Source organism: Macaca nemestrina, chromosome X (assembly GCF_043159975.1).
Source record: "Macaca nemestrina isolate mMacNem1 chromosome X, mMacNem.hap1, whole genome shotgun sequence".
Lineage (NCBI taxonomy): Eukaryota > Metazoa > Chordata > Mammalia > Primates > Cercopithecidae > Macaca > Macaca nemestrina.
Window position 1 is genome coordinate 140,995,493 of NC_092145.1, and position 14,917 is coordinate 141,010,409.

At 42.0% G+C, this 14,917-nt stretch overlaps 1 protein-coding gene across 13 annotated transcripts in view; it reads left to right on the forward strand.

The window, feature by feature from the left end:
- LOC105478200 (SH3 domain containing kinase binding protein 1) overlaps positions 1–14,917 on the forward strand; it is a 362,161-nt gene that overhangs the window by 167,096 nt on the left and 180,148 nt on the right. For all 13 annotated transcript variants that reach the window (XM_071088621.1, XM_011735293.2, XM_024791660.2 and 10 more), the window contains one exon: positions 13,228–13,331. In XM_071088621.1, the coding sequence (XP_070944722.1) occupies positions 13,228–13,331 (104 nt within the window). The remainder of the gene's footprint in view (positions 1–13,227; positions 13,332–14,917) is intronic.

The following is a 14,917-nucleotide window of genomic DNA, read 5'->3' on the forward strand; positions in this document are numbered from 1 at the left end:
AATCCAGACTCCCTCCCCTCTGGAGAGCTAGCTGCCAGAGTTGGGGAAAGTCAAGCCAGGGACACATTAGGGAAGTGTCCCTGGTATGGCCTGCTGAGGTTGGGTTATTTGGGTTGAGGGTTGTGCTGAAAGGACAAAACCAATGCCTGGGACCAGCCTGAAGAAAGATGAAAAGCAGAGGGATGTTTAGAGACGTCACTGATTTTGTGTTTTGACGTGTTTCCTTTATCTCACTCTGATGGGAAGGGAAGGCTGGTGAAAAGAAAATTAACGAAGCTGCCTTTTAACAGATTCCTGAATGTAAAGCCAAATGGAAAAAAGGGAGAGAGTCAGGTTGAAGTAAGCCCCTTGGAAAGTAGGTCTGTCTCCATCATCCCAATTTTGTATGTGAGAGAACCGAGGCAGAGAGCCGCGCAGGGGTTGCAATGCTGGGTGAGTTGGGCCCTTTGTCTCTTCTGTATTGTTAGCTCAGAGTTCTCTTTATTGTTGTTGTTATTATTATTATTATTGCTATTATTTAGAGGCGGGGTCTCACTGTGTTGCCCAAGCTGGTCTCGAACTCCTGGGCTCAAGTGATCCTCCTGCCTCAGCCTCCCAAAGTGCTAGGATTACAGGTGTGAGCCACTGCGCCTAGCCCCAGGGTTCTCTTTATGTGCTTTAATGCGTTAAATGAAGACCACATATCCATGAGCAGTGAAATCAGAGCCCCTGCATCCTTTCAGATGGCTGATTCACATACCATTTTTATAAGATATGATTGAGGTAGAGGATATTGAGTTCTTTATGCTTGTGGCACCAAAATTACAGATGTGTCTTCTAAAGAAATATCAGATGACAGTGTTAATGTTAAAACATCCACATGCAGCTCCTCTTTGCGGAAACTCAGTTTATTCAATGGATGGCCCCTTTGACTATTACATTGGAAGTAGAAACTTGATTTTGGGGGTCATATGTTAATTGACCAAATTTAAGATGGTTTTCAGTGGCTTCTTTAAATCAGGCATTAGACTCTGAAGTTCCTAGGGCTGAGGAGGGCCTGAGTCAGGAATTTTCTAGATATATGGCACCTGGGTCTACATAGGGATCTAGAGGCACAGTGGTATCATCCTAACCATCATAAGGCAGATGTGGGTGTTGGTGAGTGAGTTGAATTAGTTGACACAGATGTGCATGAAAGAGCTGAGAGGTGTCAGGGTTGAAAAGATGGAGACAGACAGCAATTGGCACTCACAGATAACAAAAATACAATGGAAGGAGGACAGTGCTAGAGAAAGGCAATGGTTGTTAGGGGAACCCAGAGAAGGGGCCCCCATGGCTGAATGAATGATCATGTATGTGTGTGTATGTGTGTGTTCCCATGAGTGAGGGCGAGCTCAGAAGATGGACACCACAGGGCCCCTCCACCTAGAGAGAGTTGGCTGTCTGGGCTGTGTAGGCTGGTGGTGTCTGGCCAGGGAAGATGACCTTGATTTGGTCACTGATGGAATAGTATGGGCTTCCTCACGGTTCTGTAACAGTATCTGATCAGAATAATGACTAATGTGGGCTACAGATGTGGAGCCCTGTCTCTGAGCTCACACCTCCTGCTGTGTTCATAGACCAGCCACAACCAGTTGTCATTGGGAGGTCCGAGGCCCCTTGTCATTCAGCCCCATGAAAAGCACCTTTCTTGCTGATTGAATTGATATTTATTTCTTTCAAAACACCAACTCACTTTACTATTAATGTAATTAAAGTGTGATTGGAAGGATAAGTTTCATAATACAAGGTAATTATTTTAATAGGTGACTGTGATGTTTTAAAAAAGTGATTACAGTATATTACGCGCTCTTTGTGAAAACAAATTGATATTGTAGAAGCATTTAAATGAGTTTCTACCCTTCCCCCAACCTGCCTCCCCTGCCACTGCTACCTTAGGGCATAGCTTTCCATACCATTTTCTGTGCTTACGCAAGTGTGTCCGTGTACATATACCCCCTTTCTCTCATTCATTTGTATCTTTTTTTGAGACAGTCTCTTACTTTGTTGCCCTCATTCATTTAATTGTATTAGACCTTCATATATTAGTTGAATGTTGAATGGATTCATTTATTTATTTATGAACATTTGTTGAATGTATACTCTGTGCTAGGTTCCGAGTTATCAGAAGTATCTAAAATACTACATGCTGCTTAGAGTTATGAGTGTGTGTGTGTGTGTGTGTGTGTGTGTGTGTGTTTATAAAATTGGGATCATAGTATACATATTACATGATTTAGTGTTTTAGTGTACTATGGACACCTTTTCATACTGGTACACATCGAGCTACTTGTTATATTTAATGGCTGCCTGGATATACCTTCCCCTCCCACTAGACATCCACGTTTCACATGTAGATCTCTGTGCATATATGCATTTGCTATTAGAAACAGTGCTGTCCTGAACCTTCTTATACATATATCTTTGCCTACTTAAAACAAATGTTTTCTGTCTTTTAAGAGGACAGAACATAAAATCAAATATACATCATTTCTTGTTCATATATAGCCCTGCTCTACCGTTTAGTAAGGTTAATTCACAGGGGGGCATAAGTTTGTAAGAGGAAAGCAGCTAGAGGAATAGAATAGCATTGTTTAGTATTACAGATGCTTCAGACTACAAGGTTGATGGAGAATGAGTTGGTCAATTAATTGACCAACTTTGACACACCAACAAGACTGTAGGGTCTACCATATTTCCATCTCTATAGCATCAACAATTCCAGATGGCATTGACTTTTGTTTGTTCGGCTTATTTTATATATTTATTTTTATATATATATATAGAGTTTTGTTTTGTTTTGTTTTGAGGCATGGTCTCTGTTGTCCAGGCTGGAGTGCAGTGGCACAATCATGGCTCACTGCAGCCTTGACTTCCTGGGCTCAAGCAATCCTCCTGCCTCAACATTCCAAGTAACTGGCACTGCAGGTGTGTGCCACCATGCCTGGCTAATTTTTTAATTTTGTGTAGAGACTGGGTCTTGCTGCCCTGTTTAATACCATGTTGAAGCTTTAACTCTCCCTCCATCTTTCAGGATGTGGAATTCATTAGTTCATTCATTTGTCAAGAATGGATTGAGTGTCTACTCAAACAGAAACTGAGCTAAGTGCAGGTATCAAGGACAAGTAAGAGAAGGTCATTGGCCCTCAAAGGAGGCAACAGACATGTCAACTGACAATTGTTCAGAGTATGTCTGTGTCCACGTCTGCTTGTTAGCCTCTCCTTCTCTAGGTGTGTAATTCTTTCCACTGTGTTTTTCCAGCTGTGTCTTTCATTCTTCTGCTGGGCCATCTCCTGCTTCTGGGACCCCTCCCCATTGCCATTCTGCATGTTTCTAACACTGAGCCCTTCTCCCTGGATCACTGTCCTCATCACATCTTGTTCTATGCTTCTCCGTCCAGAAACCTCCTCTGGTTTCTCATTGCCCACAAAATAAAGTCCTCATCCTTTGCTTGGCATCCAGAGTCCACTAGAAGCTCACTCCTAATCTGCCTTCCTGGTATCATCTTGGGTTGGTGGAAGAAGAGAGCTGAAGACCACAACTTATTTAACCCGTGTACTCTGGACAAGTTATCCAGGCTTGCTGTGCTCATCATAAAGATGGGTCCAGCATGCTGAACCTCCTAGAGTTGGCCTGAGGACATGAGGGAAGGCGTGTTATGTGCCAAGCATGGTTCCTGGCATGTAGCAGTCACTCAGTGTTCATTTCTTTCATTTCCAAGATTAAGGTGATTTTTCTTCTGTGACTTTTGATGTTATCTGCCTCCCTCCCTACCCTCCATGGCTCAAAGGCTCTAATAAATGGTTCCCTACTAGTTCTACATTTTCTCTTATATCCTGCCAAGACTTGGGAGAGAATGAGCACTGGCATAGCTATACCCACTTGTCAGATGCCCTCTGCCTTTGAAGTAGCAGGCAAATGGATTTCCTGTGTTCTGCTGTGCAGAGATGTTGATTATACACGTCCCTATGAGAATCAAGCAGGCTCATCTCCAGGGACCACACAATGCTGGTTAGTTAAATATTATACATTTCTACTGCAACAGTCCAGGTACAGCCCACAAGGTCCTTTTATTTGGAGTGCCATTGGCTTCTGAAGTGTCCTCCTCTTCCTGTAAGTTGCATTATGTTGAAACAGGATGACGAATGGAAATGTTTCCAGTAAAGAGTATGATGCAGGGGTTCTGCAAGATCAGTAAATCCACCTTCTCTTCTCTTGTACCCGGAATCTACTGGACATCCCAAGTAAAAATGTGTGAATCTATACATTTAGTTAAGTTTGTATTGTTTTCTCCATCCTGAGATAGGAAACATGGCTTCTTGCATAAATCGAAGTTTCCAACTCAAGAACAGCCTTTTAAAGAAGCTGGCATGCCGCTCAGTAACTGAGGAGTTGCTGACCCCTGCCACCCCCTGAGCCCCTGGCACCCAGTAGTGTTTGTTAGTGAATCATAGCAGAGACCTCCATCTTCTCCACTCCCCTGCCCCAACCCAGGAACACATTTCCAGAGCTAGAAACTACTTAGTGCAACTGTTCCAAAGGTCTGTGAAATAAACATCACAGCACAGCAGCATTCACCTGTGCTATGTATTAAATACTATTGTCAGATATTTAGAAGTCTGGGTTCTCTCCCTTGTGGGAAAAGACACTGAATGTAGGACCTAAAATAACCTGGTCCTGGAAAAGTCCCATTTGTTTTTGGCCTGATGCTCTTCTTTGGGCAACAGATCTGTCTAGATGTCTCTGGACCTTGGCTGCACATTAGAAGCACATGGGGATCTTTTAAAATCCAGATGCCCAGGCTGCACCCCAGATCAATAATGACATTTGAATCTCTAGAAGTGGGGCCCAGACACTGGTTCCCTTTTCCCCTTAGAATTTTTAATCAGAAAAAATTTTAATGCACAGAAAACTTGAAACAATAGTATAATGAACACCCACCTAGATTTACCAATTATTAGCATTTTGTCACATTTGCTTTCTATCTCTATCCTTTATCCAGTCTCCACACATACTCTTTTTGATTTCTTCTTTTAATCATTTGGATTTTTAGTGTTTTTTTTTTTTTTTTTTTTTGAGACAAGGTCTCACTCTGTCTCCCAGGCTGCAGTGGTGTGATCACAGCTCACTGCAGCCTTGACCTCCCCAGGCCCAGACAATTCTCCCACCTCAGCCTCTGGAGTAGCTGGGACCATAAGCACATGCCACCATGCCAAGCTAATTTTTCATTTTTTTGTAGATACGAGGTTTTGCCATGTTGCCCAAGCTGGTCTTGAACTCCTGGGCTCAACTGATCTTCCTGTCTTGGCCTCCCAAAGTGCTGGGATTACAGTTGTGACTCACTGAGCCTGGCCTGATTTTTTTCCTTAAATGGTTTGAAAATAAATTATAAGCATCAGGACACTTCATCCCTAAATACTTCAGAATGTATCTCCTAAGTATGAGGACATTCTTCTAGGTAACTGCAATAGAATTGACATACTCTGGAAATGTAACATTAACATGCTATTATCTAGAATTAGTTCATATTCAAATTTCCCCAGTTTTCTCAATGTTTTTATAGCCTTTTAAAAATGCATAATTCAATTAGAGATCATACATTATATTTAGTTGTCATATGTCTTTACTCTTTTTAAATCTAAAATAATTCTCTAGCCTTTTAAATATCTTTTATGATATTGACTTAAGAAAAAAATATTTCTGTGCCTGGCTTATTTCACTTAACATAATGACCTTCAGTTCCATCCATGTTGCTGCAAAAGACAGGATCTCGTTCTTTTTTACGGCTCAGTAGTAGTCTATAATACCACATTTTATTTTCTTTTTAAAATAACTTTTGTTTTTAATTTTTGTAGGTACATAGGTGTATATATTTACAGGATACATGAGATATTTTGATACGGGCATGCAGTGTGTAATAATCACATCATGGAGAATGGGGTATTTATCCCCTCAAGCATTTATCCTTTGTGTTACTAACAACCCAATTACAGTCTTTTAGTAATTTGAAAATACATGATTAAGTTGTTACTGACTGTATCATCCTGTTGTGCTATCAAATAGTAGGTCTTATTCATTCTTTCTAACTATGTTTTTTATACCCATTAACCATCCCCATCTCACCCCCGACCCGCTCCCACTACGCTTCCCAGCCTCTGATAACCATCCTTCTATTCTCTATGTCCATGGGTTCAATTGTTTGGAGTTTTAGATCTTACAAAGTGAGAACATGCGATGTTTGTCTTTTGGTGCCTGGCTTATTTCACTTAACATAATGACCTCCAGTTCCATCCATGTTGTTGCAGATCTCATTCTTTTTATGGCTGAGTAGCATTCCATTGGGTATATGTACCACAGTTTGCTTATCCACTTTTCTGTTGATGGACACTTACGTTGATTGCATATCTTTGCTACTGTGAATAGTGCTGAGGTAACCATGAAGAGCTAAAAAAGTTGATCTCATGGAGGTAGAGAGTAGAGAGGTTGGTTACTGGATACAAACATACAGTTAGATTGAAAGAATAAGTTCTAGTATTCAATAGCAGAGTAGGGTGACTATAGTTGACAACAATGTTTTGTATATTTCAAAATAGCTAGAAAAGAGGACTTGAAATGTTCCCAATACATAGAAATGATAAGTGCTCAAGGTGATGGACACTCAAATACCCTGACTTGATCACTACACATTCTATGCATGGAATAAAATATCACACGTACCCTATAAAAATGTACAAATATTATGTATCAATAAGAATTTTTTTTTTTTTTTTTTGGCTAGGTGTGATGGCTCACTCTTATAATCCCAGTACTTTGGGAGGCTGAGGCAGGAGGATCATTTGAGCCCAGGAGTTTGAGACCAGCCTAGGCAACATAGCGAGACCCCATCTTTACAAAAAATACAAAAATTAGCCAGTGTGGTAGCTTGCATCGGTAGTCCCAGTTACCCAGGAGGCTGAGGTGGGAGGATTGCTTGAGCTTGGGAGGTCGAGACTGCAGTGAGCCAATATCATGGCTCACTGCAGTCTCCCAGGTTCAAGCGATTCTCCTGCCTCAGCCTCCTGAGTAGCTGAGACTACAGGAGTGGGCCACCATGCCCGGCTAATTTTTGTATTTTTAGTAGAGATCGGGTTTCACTATGTTGGCCAGCTGGTCTCAAACTCCTGGCCTCAGGTGATCCTCCCACCTCAGCCTCCCGAAGTGCTGGGATTACAGGCATGAGTGACCACACCTGGCCAGATCAGTTTTTGTAAACTGCTCCTCATTTTAAATTTGCATGATTGTTTCCTCGTGGTTGGATTTGGGTAAATGTTGTGGCAGAAGTATTCTATAGGTGATGTTATAGAAGTATTCTATAGGTGATGATGTTCTATAGGTCCTTCTCAGTGCAGCCTATTAGGAGGCACATGATGTCAATTTGTCCTGTGATTAGCAATGTTAACTTGGATCACTTGGGTAAGGCTATATCTGCCAGCTCTCTTCATTCTAAGGGGACCATTTTCCTTTTGTAACTGTGGGGAGATAATAATCTGTGGGGAGATACTTTGAGATTTTGTAAATATCTTAACCCCCAACAAGCTTTCGCCCAGTGGTTTTAGCAACCATTGATTCTTCCCAGAATCAATTATTACTATGATGGTTATAAAATGACTTTGTCTATTTCTATCATTTCTCTATTTGTCAACGTTCTTTTGTTAAAAAAAGAGAAAAAAGGAGCTTTCACTTCTCACCCCATAACTATCTACCTGATCTTCTTTAGCTAGCTATCTAGCTACCCATTGAACATATCAATATGGACTCATGAATTTTTTTAATGAATAAATTATAACAAATTCCCTCAGTACCTACTGTATTGTCCCAACTTTGGCCAGTGGAAGCCCTGTCTAGCTGACTCCTGTGTCCTTTTGAAATTATCCCTTAGATGTTTGAGTACTTCATGAATTTTAGCACAACCAGATATTTTAGTCTCACTTTGTATTTTCTTTGCTCTAGGCTTAGAAGAAGCCATTTTCCTATGGAGACCTAGTTCCTCTGGGGCTGCTATTTAGGAAGGCATCAGTAGTTAGTGAAAACTCCCTAGGCGATTTCAATATGCAGCAAAGAATAAGAGACATAGATTAGAGTCTTCCAAGGGGAGACCACCTGTTCCCACAAGGTGTTTTTTTTTTTTTTTTTTTTTTTTAATCATCTGTTATTTGTGGTACTGATTTGTTGCTGAGATTTAGATTTTCATAGGTATTATTCAAGAGATAGCTTTAAATGCAGGTCCCTGGCCCCAACCCCAAAGAATGAGTTCAGTAGTTCTGCCCTGCATTTTAACAGTCTGGTGCAGGTGGTCCCCAGGCCATATGTGTAGAAAATCCCAGAAGTAACCCTGGAAACTGGGAATTAGGGGTTTCTTTTGATTTTCCTCTTTTGCTTTTTATCAGTGGTTTCTCCCTTTCAATATGATTTCCGAATACTGCCACGTTCCCCAGGTATGTGGTAAGGATCTAGTTGATTAATTTGATGGATTATTTGAAAATATCAGATGATTTAAATCCTTGTAGCTTTACTCTTGTTCCATCATGGGGAATTGGGGATGTAAAAAAAAGAGGTGGGGAGGTGGGGGGGTGGGGGTGGGGGGGTGGGGGTGGAGGGTGGGAAGCTCTATAAGTGTTGAAGTTTTCAGTTGACCCAAAGACTTTTTTCATCCAATACATTATTTGTTATTAGTATATTTTCACAGACACTGAATGAATGGGCCTAGTAAATTTCACATGCTGTAAGATCCTAGGATGTAGCCTCTAAAATATAGATGTATGTGCTGTTTTGGGGACTGGGTCATGACACCATAGTCAGTTTCTGCTATTTCCTTTTCTGAGAAGGCAGTTGCATTGCCTCCCCATCTAACCAGCTTTATTTTATTAAATCTGGGGCCTGTAGGGACCAAGTGCCCAGCAGCTATAAGCAAAAGCTCCTGATTTGTGGTTTTTCGCTTCCTGGTTCCACCTTTCAAACAAATACCATGCTAGTGTAGCTAGTTCCTTCTGTGATCTCAACACCCAGGACTGAGAATGCTTAAGAACAGTCAGATGTGGGAGGGAGATAGTGCTTCTGGAGCTGCATTGCCTGGTTTGAAATCCTCTGGTAAAATATGTGATCTCTATGTGCCTCCAAGGTCTTCTTGTCTGTAAAAAGGGGGTTAGCAATCTATCCCGGAGGTTCAGTGTGAGGATTAAATGGGGTAGCATATGTAAAGTGCTTAGCAGTCTATGGCACATAGCAGGTGCTCAATAAATGTTACTATTTTATTAAACAGTAAGTGGTCACAAATGAAAGGTGACCATGGGGTCTAGTGAGAGAGTTGAGGGTGTGCTGTCTCAGTTATCATTAGATCGGCTATTGTGATATCACAGTGCTTGTGATCAACTAACCCTTATTTCACTTAATGCAGTTGTTCCCCCCTTATCCGTGGGGGCTACATTTCAAGACCCCTAGTGGATGCCTGAAACTGTGGATAGTGCCAAGCCCTATATATACTTTGTATTTACCTATACATACATATCTATGAGAAAGATTAATTTATAAATTAAGCGCAGGAAGAGATTAACACCAATAAAAAAACACTAATAATAATGTACAACACTAACAATATACTATAATAAAAGTTATGGGAATGTGTTCTCTTTCTCTCAAAATATCTTATTGTACTGTACTTAGCCTTCTTATGATGGTGTGAGATGATAAAATGCCTACATGATGTAATCAAGCGAGGTGAATGATGTAGGTATTGTGACGTAGTGTTCGGCTACTATTGACCTTCTGATGATCTGTCAGAATGAGGATCATCTGCTTTAAGTGATCCTGGATCGTGGAGTCACAATGCTGTCTGTGGTTGGATGTAAGGAGCAAACAGTATCAGTGACTCAGGGGCAGGGAACATCTACAGCGTGGAGACACTGGACAAATGGATGACTCACATTCACAGACAGGATGCAGCAGGATGGCATGAGGTTTCATCACACTACTCAGAATGACATGCAATTGAAAAGTTATGAATTGTTTATTTCTGGAATATTCCACTTAATATTTTTGGACCTCAGGTGACCACAGGTAACTAAATTGCAGAACGTGGAACTGTTGATAAGGGGGAACTACTGTAAAAATTCCACGCCTAGTTCATTTGGACATGAAGGTGGTGGCTCAAACTAAGGGATTCCAAACCTCAGGCATAGGCAAGTCGTAAGTTTTTTTCCTTTAGTTTATGTGAGCTACTGAAATGAGGTGGCATTGTCCTCTCCTTACCTCTTTAAGGAAGGTCAAGACTCACTAGTAAACATCAGTGAAATTCCAGGAAGAGGGAAAAAATGACAAATGACTTTCTCAGACTTCCTTAAGTTTAAGATGGATGAATGCAACAGAAATACAATTTCTCCCAACTTCAAGCATCCCCCTTGAACTGGGTTGTAGGTCAGGTGGTACTGACAAATTCAAATCCGTGACAAGCTATAGTTGAGGCCTCGAAAAGCAGCATTCCAGGAGTTTGGGGCTCTCTGTAATGAGAGATCCATGGCAGAGACCTAAGTGAAGTGGTACAGTGTTGTAGGAAGCAGTTGAGTACAGATTGCAGAGAATTTGGCACAAAATGTGAATTGAATTAGTTTATCCAGCACTAGAGAGAGAACTATGAACTTAGGCTAAGGAAATGCTGCCACTTACTAGCTTGGTGACCTGGGGTAAGTCATTGAGTCCTGGATTCCTCATTTGCAAAATGATTGCCCATTCTGGCTTTTATTTTTTAACTCATGTGGTTGGCAGGAGGAGAGGATGATGGATATCGGAAGTGATTGTGAGCTATCCCAATGCGAGGGTGAATGACTGTGCTTGGCGTCAGGTCAGGTGATCTTTACCATCAGCCATCTCTGGGTCCCTCCCCTGTGCCCTCTGTAGGGCTTACTGTTGGCAGTGAGCTTTATAGGACTTTATGCCACCAAAAGAGTAACAGTCATGAGGCTCTTAAGAAGGATGGACTAGCCTGGCAGAGAGAAACTAGCGAAGACATCATTCTTCTGACACCAGGCAGGCCTTTATGGAAGTCCGATGCAGAGATTTGGTTTAAGAGCGGTCTGATTATTCTGTTTCAGGTCCTGCATCCATTGGGTTAGTCTTTTCTCTAAGAGTAGATCACTCTCCTTTGCCATTTGTGCAGTGTTGGATCAGATGCTACTTTTTACAGAGGGTTTTTTGAAGATATGAACTTACATACAACTGTAAGTTTTATGGCTTCAGCTAACACTAGATCTTCAGATGGTGTTATTTGAAGTCACTTTGGTCAGGACTTTGACTTCTGTGGTTGTGAGTGTTGGTTTTCAGACGTTTGTCATTTCACTTGTTTCATGTTCAGATTTGTGTCTGCAGAGTTTGCTTTTAACATAACATCTAGCAAATGAAAGCCCTTTAAAGATTGATAGTAGAACTTCATCTTAAGAAGTGTCTATGGGGCCAGGGGAGTTGCAGGGGTCAGGAATGGGGTACCAAGATTGCTTTGTAATCTAGACCTTCTTTGCTAGAATGAGAAATCCGTATCTTTTTTGGTACAGAGTACTTGATTTGCCTTCCATTGTGTGGGAAGCCATGGAATAGTGGTGGTGTTCTTTGCATCGGAATACCCATTCCTCCTGACTTTCCTCCTTGGAAAAGCAAGTTGGAGTGGGCCCTCTGTCCTAGGGAGACCCAAGCCCTCTTTGGGGTTGCACTACTTAGCCTGTTGACAGTGCCATCAGCACCTAGGAATTGGCCTGGAAGCGCTGTGTTTGTTCTTAAGACCCAGAGGCTTGTAATTTTGCACAAAAGGGTGGAGAATATTTGTGGAGTCACCAAAGATGTGATTAGACAACATACCGATTCTGAACTTCTGCCCTCTTCTCTCTATTCAACTCTGTTCTTGCTTAGTGAGGTACAGGTGAGAAAAATGGAACAGAGGGAACTAGGCCGCCAGCTTTTGAAATATATTGATCAGGGCACACATCCGATGTAGCACAGAGACCTTCCCCTTTGTATGATGTCATCCTGCATCGGGGCCTTAATGTGCCCTCTGATCACCTCTGCATGGACTTCCTTTCTCAGAGAAAAGATTAGAAAAGAAAAAGAATCCCTGTAGGCAGTGCCCAAAAATAATTTAAGCATTTCTAAATGTATTTCTTTGAAGTCATTGATCCCTTTGGTTTTCTAGGCCATGCAGTGGCATGAAGGAATGGTGTGAGGCGGTCAGCCATGAACGACAAACTTCTGAGCAATGTTGGTCTCACTTCCTATCTCCCATCCACCTCCCTGGCTTGGGCCTCCACTGTCTGTCTGTCTGTCTGTCTGTCTGTCTGTCTGTCTCACCCTTACCCCTATACATGTTCTTTCTCCACATAGTGCACATCTGTGGTGTGGATGTGCTGTGGAAAGTTGTGTCTGTACTTGAACCAGCTCTAAGCCAGGGTCTCCCAGATGGGCCACGCTGGGTGAGTGAGATGTTGTAACCTTGAGTGTCCTCTGGTCGAGTGAAGTGTGGCCCTGACTCTTATCTTGATTTGTCTGGCTTGGTTCTGTGTAAGCAGCCAGGGATCCTGTTAATGGATCCCCTGGGACAGAGGGAATAGGACAGAAGTGGATTTGTTGAATCCTGTGGGGCATTTGAAATGGTACCAAGAGCAGGCTGAAATCTAATCAGCCTTCACTTATCAGGCTTGAGTTCCCGTATGTTGAAAGGGTGATGATTAGTAAGAAAAAGGCCAGGATACTTTATCTTTCCTTTGCACATTTAGAAAAATGCCCTCTGCCTTGCTAGCATTAGAAGCAGACCATTCTTTTTTCTCTACCACATCACATCAGCTTCCGTTAAAAATCAATAGCAGCAAATATAAAGCCCCATCCATGGAAAACCGTTTAAGGCAACACTGTGCTCCAGTGCTTCAGGGGTGGGGTATTTGCCTTCTGCACCAATGGATCGGTTTCTCATATCCATGCCTTTCTGACCCAGCAGCTTTTAAAAGACCAAGAAGCATTGCTCTGCTTTCTACTGCCTCTCTCTAAGAGACCAGGGCTGCCGTGCCTCTAGCCATGTCCCAGAGAGCTATTTGAGACAAGTCAGCTTAATTTGCCTGCATGCCTAGGAAGCCTCTCTTTAAAAATCTAATTTGGGGAGAAGAGCTGTCTCTAAATATTTTGCTTTTCCCATCCAGGCGAGCGACGGAGGCGCCGGTGCCAGGTGGCTTTCAGCTACCTGCCCCAGAATGATGATGAACTTGAGCTGAAAGTTGGTGACATCATAGAGGTGGTAGGAGAGGTAAGCAACCCGGCCGGGCAGTGCAGTGGCCTCGAATGGGCTGTCATAGTCACTGCTTACCCACCCATGAAAACGCCTTGCTGCAGACTCACAGGCTGTTTGGTCTTGAAATTAGGGATCCTCTAGTTGAGTCTCCTGTCTGAGAAAATGGCTTTCCCCAGAGGAATGCCCCCAAGCCAGCTGAGTTCAAACCTGGGGCCATTGGAAAGCATTGTCTCTGACACAGCTTACTAAATACCTCTGAATTTCCAACCCGGTGCCACCAAGTTTTCTCTTCTACTTGAATTGATCATAGACTCTGGGTATCCAGAGTGACCCAGATCCATCTTTAGAGCATGGATTTAGTATTTATTGTGGGGGACATTGTGGATTTAGAGGCCAAAAAAAAGGAGTGAAATTTCTTAGAAGACTGTAGTATGTAGCAGATGTGACAAAGTTCTTTAAGCGTTAGCCCATTTCCTCAGCCCACACAGTTTATTGTGTGTGATGAGGAAGGAGGATCAAGAGACCCTAGAAGAGGCAGGGTTGACGGCCAAGCCTGGTCCCTGTGATTGGAGACCCTCACTCTTCCTGCTGTACCACATTCTCTTGTTCTTGCTAGTGAAATGTCCCTCCAGATTCCCTTAGGCCCAAGGGATCCTGGGTTTTAGGCTTAGAACCTTATCATTCATTCTGATTCAACAGTTGTATCTATATGTAGAAACACAGTTTTCTAATTGCTTATTGTTTGCTGATGCCCTCTGACCTTACAGAAACCCACAATTCATAGAAAAGGAAGCTAGAAGTTGAGGAGGACCTTAAGGGAACTGTCATGGGGGTGGAAGTGGCAGGGGTGATGCTAGAAGCCAGATTTCCTAACTCGTACATAACCTAATGTGAGCCTGTGTCAGAGTTTTATTTAACTCATTAATGAAGGGATCTGTAAGATGGTAGGGCTGGCCTGAAGAGAATTGTGAAAGAACAAAGATAATGACTGAAAAAAAATATTTAAGATTGCTAAGTTACATGCATAACTACATAGTGCCCTACAGTGCAATAAAACTGTGACCTTTGAGGTTATCTTTTTTAGGGTACAAATCCTTTGCATTTCTGCTCGTCAAAATTTATTTTTGTTACTACCTGGCAGGAATCATTTGCAGTGCTCTCAGTTTTCACCAGTTAACATCCACAGTAACAGAGTTGTAAACTAGCCTCATAAATAGTAAATAGTGTGCCAAGCAGAGATACATGTCCCTCCAGAAGCAATTAATGGGGTCCCCAGTGTGGCACTGGGAGGGCATGCAGGAACCCCTTTTACCTACTTCCAAATTTTGGATAATTAACATGTCATTCATCCTTTTTTACCCCTGGTGGCAAGCAGGGCACATAGGAGACATTTATTGAAAGTTAAATGAGTGAAAAAAATGAATGGACAACAGAGAACATTTATTTCAGTGGTAGAATGACAAATTTCTTTCTCCATGGAAAGAAATTCCAGAAGAAAAAATAAACAGATGTGACTAATAAGAAAAATGGTTAAGATTTTGGTATGAATTGAAGGTAGTCCAACTAAAGAAAGACAATAAATAGGAAAACATTTGCAACAA